General features: G+C 39.7%; 1 protein-coding gene across 1 annotated transcript; it reads left to right on the top strand.

Annotated features, from left to right (window-relative positions):
- Positions 1-1,462: 1,462 nt before the first annotated feature.
- Positions 1,463-8,521, top strand: LOC140941237 (uncharacterized). Its single transcript, XM_073390216.1, has 2 exons — positions 1,463-1,947; positions 6,046-8,521. Exons 1-2 carry the CDS (start codon positions 1,878-1,880, stop codon positions 6,465-6,467), a joined length of 492 nt encoding a protein of 163 aa, XP_073246317.1. The 5' UTR covers positions 1,463-1,877; the 3' UTR covers positions 6,468-8,521.
- Positions 8,522-9,227: the final 706 nt, after the last annotated feature.

Here is a 9,227-nt window from a genome sequence, read left to right on the forward strand (position 1 = left end):
TTCTCGCACCCCAAAAACACATCAATAGCGACTCGGCTGGGTACGAGTCTGGCTAAGTGCACGTGACCACTATACTGGACACTAAAAAGGTAAGACAGCTTTCTCTTTGTTACAAAATATAAAAAATCTCGCAATTGCTATGAAGCGTTTTCAATGACGTCACGTTCGCCATATTGGTGTCCCAAAACAATGAAGAGGCAGCCATGTTGCTGTCCTAAACTAATCTTGTGAATCTTTTTGTCATGTAATTACCTTCTTTATTAATGAAATTCGCATAGCTGATGGTCACGTGAGTGAAAAGGCTCTCGCTGAATTTCCCTTATTAAAATGAGTAACTAATTTCCCTGACTTTCTCCTACTCTCTTTTTTCTTATAACATTTTTTAAAGTCTTAAAGACTTTGGGAAAATGGAAAAAACCTAATCCCCCATAACACTGCGAAATTTGTTTTTCTATCTTCGTTGGATAAATATCATCTGCTGAAGTGTTCGATAACTTTGAACTCGGAGAAATGACAAGGGGGAAGGGGGAGCAATGGTCAAGATTTTGGCTGTGTGGGTGGCGGCGAGACTCCGTTTCTACTCATAAAGTGACCAGTTTTCTCAAAGCCACAGATACCTGAGCAAATTGTCCCTGATTTCTTTCTTTGTCTCAGTACAAGTAGACTGTCCCGCATGAAATAAGAGTATTGGATGGTTGCTATAGAAACAAATTTTGTCTTTTGATATGCAAATATGCAACAATCCTTTGAAGAAAGCGAGAGACCATAAGCGTAAAAGATTTTTTTATTCAACAGACGGTGTTATATTCAACTGGGCTCCCTCTCAAAACAGTCCTCTGTTTTATCGCATTATTTTTTTTTGGCTGTTTTTTTTGTCTGCTTATCTCAAAAGCTTGTCTAAAAATGACAAAAATATCACCCACGCTCAATTAACAAAATTTGCAGAAATACCCTTCCTATACCGCTTCAACACCGGAGTATTGTTCACAATAAAAGGCATTGTTTCATCAAAAAACAGCGCTGAATTGTCTTTACAAATCACAAAAATTCTTCTTGAGATATTTTCAAGTACAGGTAATTTCCGTTCTGTACCACGCAAGAGAAAAGCCCGGCTTTTGAATTATTTATACTGATGTCTGATGCATGATGCTTGAGTCTGTAGAAAAAGTTGGGTTTGCTTATTTTCCCCGTCGAGAATAAAAAAAAAATGGATACTGTTAAAAATTGCTTTTGGTAATTAATACAAGATCGGATTTTCGTGTTTTTGGATCGCTGGATAGTAGAACCACTTGTAAAACAAATCGCTAATGTTGACTGTCAGTGTTACTGTTGGCAGACCTTTATTTGCACTCTAGGATTAAATATCCTCCTGGGGACTCAGGAAAGTACGAAATAATTTTAGTGGGTGACGTGTTAAAATCAACTACCGTGACAGCCAGTGAAATATTTTGCAATTTAAATTGGTTTTTCCGTTTCAATTTTTGACAGGCAACGTGAGAGCCTCCGTTGAAATTTTACAAGTGCTCATCATCTGTAAGGAACCGTGGGCGCTCACGGATGCTTTAGTCGAATCTAGACGTGTATGTCGGAGTGTCTCTATGATCTTTTGAAACTGTGAGTATTTTTAAAGGGCCAAGCTTTGCGTAATCGTGCGGTAGTGCCCACTATACCTCCGTCAAGAGCCAGAGGTTTCTTTTGCCACAGTTAAATCAACCAAAGAACTGGTCGAGCGGAAACAAGAGTTTAAGAATATTCATCGAACAACTGATTACCCAAGACCCCAGAAGATCGACTGAAGAGGGATGACGACGGAGAGCAAACTGTCTTGGCCAGTTGTCAATTTCAGCTGATATTCGCGGGAAATTTACTTGTCGAACATGATGAGTCGCTCATCAGATGACAGCGATGAACAAGAATTAGACGATGAAATTTTTTCAACGCTCCGAGGTAGGTGACCTGTCTGCCAAATGAATACTGTACAGATATTGGAAGTTTTCTGAAACTCGCATTTTCCGCTCTTCATCGAAATAGAGCGATAATGGCTACGACAGAGTCTCTAAACGCGAAAATCGTCTGTCAGCCATTTGCGTGCGTGAAACTTTTGTAAACAATGGATCTGTTCATATCAAATATTAAAGTTTCATCAGGATTAAACCGTTCCTTCGGTTGACAAGATACACAATAATGTTTCCATTGAGAGCAATATCTTGCAGTTCTTCGCGTAGTATGTATCGTATAAACTCAGTAATCAACAGACGGCCATTTTAAAAACTTAAAATTGTTCGAACAGCTTTTAACAATATTCCTTGGTATGAAATACGGACAAACATATATACAAACATAACAGATCTGTGAATCCCTTCACAGTTAATCTCTTCGTACAAGAGCACAGAAAACGGAAAAGGCGATATTGTGGAGTTCTGACTTAAGGGATTTTAATAAATTGATACTTCCGAGACAATAAAACGGCGGGAGGTGGAAAAATTTATATCGAAATAGTTTGTATAAATTTTCCTTTTATTTTTTAATTGGAACCTGGGATTTTGCTGATTACAGAGACCCCAGGCTAAAAGTTTCTGAGCGGCCGAGATGAAAAATTTTATAGCGTGATCTAAGCAGTTACGAACTCCCGTACTGTTTTCCTTTCGAAACGTTTATTAAGACCATTAGCAACAAATGAAGTGATTTTCCCTAGAAAAGAGGAACACAAATAATCATTTCAATGTACCCTAAGATGAATTGCTTTTTTTTCTGTATAGCTTTTGATTATCTATAAACAATAATGCGATCACAGAATTATTTTTGTCGTATGAGAGCGGCTTTCCGCATGTGCCGAACATTTCCGCGCCTTTTCAGTTAGCGCTCTTCTGGGAACGGATGTTTATTTTTGAGAATACAAATTAGTTTCTTTTGTGTGACACGAGGACAGGGAACATTTTGTTTCGTTGTTTCTCGTGGCAAATCAGTCTCTGTTCTTTTTTTCTTTCACTTTTCTCCGTAGTGAAAATTCCAGGAAATATCCTTTTTCTTATCGTACTTTTCCATTTATCCATTGTTTCCTTAATCATATTATTCATTTAATTTATCCAAGGGAAGGAGACACATTTTATCATTGCCAAACCCCTGGTGCCATATTATTGACTCGAGACTAAAATATGCGATTACAATGCCACCCCAATTCTTTTTCCTCGTGCGTCTACTTTTGCGAGGAAGTCAGTAATAAAACCAAGAACTTTTGCCTTCCTGCAAGTTATAACGAAAATTGGACTCTGAAGTCTCTAACATTATGTATTCAACGTTGATCAAGGAGCTGATTAGAATTCACTATCGTTTGTAGTTTCATTTTGTAGGTAAATACCATAAATGATGACGAATACAAATGGTCAATTTGAATAAGAAAGTAGTTTTCATGTTAGTTTTATCATGTAAATACAGCTTGACATTTCGTTTGCTTTTGAGAAACCTCAGTTTTGTTTTTATTTCAAAACAAAGTTTTACACAAGGTATGAAAATAAATTTCTTCTAGACCGCCTATTTTTGCTCTCCTTCTCCTTCGTTTGCGCGATACCGCTCATTACGCAGTGCAGTTCAATAGGAGTGCAATCTACTTAATCAAAAGGTCAACAATAACAATATTCGTGCGTTCAATTTTGCACGTGCCGGAGTTTATGGGCGATTGAAAAATGATAACACATGTGGACTTCACTAAAATCTTGCAACAACATGTTTTTTTCCCAAACTTTCCACGATAATGATAAAAGATTTTCACAATGAACAGATCCATAGCGAAGAAGCGCTTAGTAACTTTTGATGTTTTGCTTGCTTTTCCATTGACGTAGAACTTACAGCCATATTTTGTTATTAAGAACTGAAGGTAAACCCCCGCCTCACAAACACACTCCTTTTTTCTTGTACCCTCAATTGCAACCAGACGGCCGGGCTTTCTTTTTTTGCGGATGCGTAAGTCAAAGAAAACAGAACTGTAACCCAGCAGGAGTCTCTGCGGAGGAGAGCGGAACTCTAAAGCCGACGATTTTCACGCTTTGCTGACTTTCAAGAAGCCTCCCACGCAGGCGTTTTTAGAGGACTCCGTTTAAAACATCTTCGTGGGAGGCTAACTTTTGCAGCATTTGCATGTTATATCAGGAGCCGTAATCGGGGTGGGAGACCGCAAGCGTGGGTTCCACGCGGTTCTATCGAACTAGCCAAATGTGCTATGTTTAGAATTAAACAAATTAAGGAACCATGACAAATGTACAACGTTCAACGTCACAAACTCGCGCGGGAACCGGCGAATTTGCGCGGCTAGCCTGTTCCAGGCGTTCAGATGGTAGAGCGCGGCGGTCAGTGGGGAACAAGTAAAATTGTACTGCGCGACTCTCGTGTCGAATTTCAGGAGATGGACGATCCCCTGGGCGATCGTTTTATGACTTAATTTGCGTGCTCTCTTAACTTTCCAACCGCTTCATATCTCGGGAGGCAATACATGTACTGTAGAAGAATAAGCTAATTGTTATTTTAATATTACTAGAAATACGTATATCGTAAAAACCTCGCGAAGCTGTAATGAGTCAGCAGTAAGAATAAAGGGAAACAAGCCAAGGTGAAAAAAAAAAACTAAAAAAAAATACAACAACGGCAACAAAAAAGGCTTAGCAGAGAAGCTGGTCCATCTTCACGGAAGGTCGGCTCCTAGACCACTGCCCCACGCTGCCAAGGATTAATTTAAACAGGAAAATTATCATATTTACGGTATTATTTCCGTGAAATTCTGGCGGTAGACGCTGTTTGAAGCTGGTGAAGCTGTGTTTATCATACACTCGAAGATATATTTGACGAAAATTAGTCATAATTATTTAATTTGTTGTTGTGAACTTTCCTTGTTTATCGACTTCGTCCGAACGGGATATGATTCATCGCACGTCCGAATTTCCGACATATCTTCGTCACTGGATTTGAAGATTTCAAGACTTCAAGATTTTATTATAAATTTTCTAAGGAACATTTTTACAAGTGTCCTGGCACTTCAAACAGCTGGAGCTAGTCTAGGCAGGACAAGAATGATACGAAAAGAAAATAACTGCAATTAAATTAAGGTAAAAAAAAGTAGAAAGCAGGAGAGATTCATCAATTTTCAAATAAATATGGAGCGGTTAACTTAATGCTTCTACATTTTTTTTTTCATGATCTTTCCTTGCTCAAAAGTGCAGTCAGGAAAAAAGTGCTTTTCTGCAGCTGAGCAGCTAAACACACGTGTGCTCACTTCAACGACCACCGCCTTTGATTTGTCATAAACACTGTCACTACGGTGTTTAACATAAGCAGAATCACATTCACAGTCCTTACATTTAGCATTATGGTCAAGGAGGTTCTACTCAGGGTCCCGCCTCAAATTCAGAGGAGGCAATAGGAGGTACATAAATTATATTTTTGTCATCACGGAGGTAATTTCTAACGCCATTTTTTTATCCTTTGCGCGGCACAATTTTTGCTAGAAATAACACATTTGGCTATTTCGATGCAACCAACCCCATTACTCGAAAGGATATCTAGTTACGGTCTTCTATCCCTGTTATGGTTCCTGGTTATATATTTGGGAAGATTACTGCCTTATCTGGAGGATAAGGTGATTTCGTCTGGAATTTAGATCTTACGGAATAACCACTTATAAACCATTTGCAAAGGCGTTAAGGTTTCATGAAATGTAGACTGCGAGCAGCCTCTCTTTTCTTCAGATTTTGTGCGGGGAGTGCACTCGCCTCTTCCGTCCCGCGCCTTCAGCGCCTTCTTCGCGTGGTCATTTTCGTGTCTCGCAAGTTTCGCTCGACGGAGTAAGAAAAAAGAGAGACTACTCGTAAATTACATCAAATGACCTTAAATCAGGCACTGAGTCTGTGCAAGAAATCCCCGGTCAGTAATCGGCTCATTACCAACACAGCTATATTAATAGGACCCTAAGAGCGAGTAGAAACTGATCAGTTAAAATGGATACCGCGAAAAACGTTTACTTTTCTGAAGTTTCTGCATTCTTATTCTAATCCATAGACGTGGAGACATTTCTTTACCAACTGGCGGGGGAATCGCTTCAGTTAAACCACGAAAAGAAACGAGACGAACTGTTAGAAAATGTCATGGATCTGAGAAGAAAGCTTAGAGAGCACAGAAATCTTTCCTCGGCTACAAATGGAGTCAGATCTCCCAGACCGAAGAGAAAAAGTTTTCCATTTGCGACTGTTAAAGACAGCATGCACTCTTACACAGCTCATTTACAAAAAATTGGGGTAAATGGGAAATTAAAGCCTCCCGGCTCACCTGAAGTCCAGCGCGTGGACAAACCTCAAATGCGCGCGCGATCAGTGTCTTGTCCCGAAATACGATTTTCTCTCCACGGTCATGCGTGGAGGACATCACTTCCAAAGGTGCCTGAAAACGAAGAACTAAACGTCGATAGCGATGAAGGGTCCTAGCATGACAGTGCTAGGGGACACCAGACAAAGTCGCGCTATATTTCCGTTTGATGCGGTTCAAGCACTTTCTGATCGATGACTCAAACCACAGATAGCGTTAAATTCGGCAAATGCAACATCATGGTTTTCGATTTAAAAGGGCGTTGGCTGTAAGAATCCGGAAAAATACGCTTGGTTATTTCGTCCATTCGGGCGCGTTCGTGATTGTTCAAGTTTCAGATAAGTAACATCCTACACTCTTGTGAATATTTAACATGTGACCGTACATTTGACTGTTAACTAAGGATCGAGAATTGAACCTGCAAGCTAAGGCGAGGTAACGTGAAAAGAAGGGTGTGTTCCGCTGGGATGATCAGAACCACTGATCCGAGATCACTCGGATCATCGCACATCAAAGGAACTGACGAATCCACCCTTGCAAAGGATTCATCAGTTTATTTGATTTACCCTGATCCGAGAAAAGATTATGGATCACGGATCATGATCCGAATCATTTTATAGGGAAACACCCCACTAAATAGTGATCTGACAAGTAGAGTCTTCTAACTTCCGAAAATCTGTTTCGGTGGGCTTGGACTCCGCACTAAATTAAGTTGGAAGAGTAATCGGAAGCACATGGTGATATAACGGGAGCAATAGTTTGCCTTAAGAGTAGATATAATATTGACTAACCAGGAGCCTGTTCCGTGCGTTCAGATAGTAGAGCGCGGTGCTCAGATGGTGGGGTGCGAGTTAAATCGTACGCGCGGAAAACCGGGTGAGACTTTTCCCTCTCTAGTCTTTCATCGTTTTTTTGTGTCCTCGTCAATTTTTCGCCCACGCTGTACGATCTGAACGCCTGCAACAGGCTGACTAACAAGTAGATATCGTTGAGCAGTTAGTGAGAGTTATCGTTCAAGCGATATAGGACGTTTCGTAAAGAACGATGATGATGATGAACTTTATTCAAAAGAGTCTGGTCTTCTAGCTGGCCTGATAAGGCCCCCTAATAGGGTGCACTGACTAAAATACCACCAAACTAACTACTTAATATAAGAAAATATTTACAAAGAATTAACGCTAACCTGTCTGATCGAATCTTCTTGTGCAAAGTGTTTCATGTCGCGGCACGTTCAGTGATCGGGTAACGAGAACGGCCAATCTTAAAACAGTTCCTTGTGCAGTGTTTGTAGTCATGATTCTCACTATTTCCGCGTGGGAAAGCGCACTGTTTCTACTCCTCCACGATGAACATTGATAAACACTGTAACGTCGACTGTTCAAGATCAACAATATTGTCTGGTCTTAAACCGAGAAAACTGGATAAGAGACCGTTTATTTCATATGGGATTATCAACACAAGACCACGTAGCGTAAACGGCTGCTTCTAAGCCCCCTATCCCTGCCGCACCCCATCACAGTTATAGACCCATTCATCTGTAAACAACAACAAAAAAATACATTTGGTTTTAAGCCTCCCTCAAGTTTGTATTGAAATGGATTTTATTTTTTGAATTCCATTTTAAGACGTTTTGAAGCTTAAAAAAGCGAGTAAATTCAAAACATATTTTGATCAGCACTGCTATGTCAGTTGTTTTGAAACGCTTTAGTTTTAGTCCAGATATACATATAAGACCCACAGATGTAAGCCCCCTTAAACCCCTTACAAAGTTGTATCAGTCCACAGCTTATAAGCAGAAGTTTACTGTAATCGGAGAGAGCACAACAACGTTTACAAAATTTGAAGTTTGATGCCGTTTATCGGCTCAATATTGAACGAGATACAGTATTCAAAAGTGTCCGGAAATCCCGTGCGAGGTCATAACATCTCCTAGTCAATTTCCAAGTTTTGACTAGCTGTATCTTTTTCAATATTGGCCCGATCAACACTAGACCTATGAATCATTTTTGTTTAATTAATTTGCTCTTTTGAAGATAAAGAAATCAGACATATATATATAGAGAGGGCATGATTGCAGGCTAATTTGGACAATCTCGTACCCAGTTTTCCTAGGTTTTAACCAGGCTATTAGCGGAATTTTGTATAATTGACCTATTAAAGTCTGGTAAAGTTACGTTGTAGAACCAATGTTTGCTTTTTTTTGTGTCCTCATATAGAGTATTAAAGGGGGTTTCATCTCATCTTCCATGCCATTATATCGTTCCAGCGTCCTATGTAAACCGTCGCGCTGGGGATCTCATGAGGAAGTATCATAAAAATGTCGCCCATTTAACTTCTTTTGACTTGAACACACACGATCGATTGATTATTATCCTCCAAAAGAACGAGGGACTTACAACATCCGTGTTGCTGGCCTATGAGTCATAAATTCAGGCTCAAGGGATTAGAACATTTAAAAAGAAGACAAAGGATCAAAACAAATCGAATCACTTCACACAACTTTCGCCAGGTCATAAAAGGTCATTGAGCATTTGTCACTCAATGATGGGCTTTTACGCTAGCTGCTTTGTCTCGCTCATTATGTCGAGACACCATGCGACTTTTTCTCTTTCCCACTCGAACAAACATTACATAACTATAAACATTTTACGTCATAAGGCATAAATTATGAACTGCAAGAAGTTTATGTTGGCACTGATAAACGTCTATTTTCAGCATTTAATCGGAGCTATTTTAAGTTGACGTCCATCCTCAGAGATTAGCTGGTATCAAAACTGATTTATGTTTTTCACAAGGTCACGTACACAAGCAGTTCGTCTTATTAGGGGCACCCAACGACGGAAATCATAGGGAATTTATAAGCTTCGAAAAATGTACGT

The sequence above is a fragment of the Porites lutea genome, chromosome 6 (genome assembly GCF_958299795.1).
Source record: "Porites lutea chromosome 6, jaPorLute2.1, whole genome shotgun sequence".
Lineage (NCBI taxonomy): Eukaryota > Metazoa > Cnidaria > Anthozoa > Scleractinia > Poritidae > Porites > Porites lutea.

What these genes read in the sequence shown, in the direction of transcription:
- LOC140941237 (XM_073390216.1), top strand. Translation starts at nt 1,878, where the DNA reads ATGATGAGTCGCTCATCAGATGACAGCGATGAACAAGAATTAGACGAT. An exon ending in AATTTTTTCAACGCTCCGAG is followed by an intron (nt 1,948 to 6,045) that starts GTAGGTGACCTG and finishes TCTAATCCATAG; the next exon opens with ACGTGGAGACATTTCTTTAC.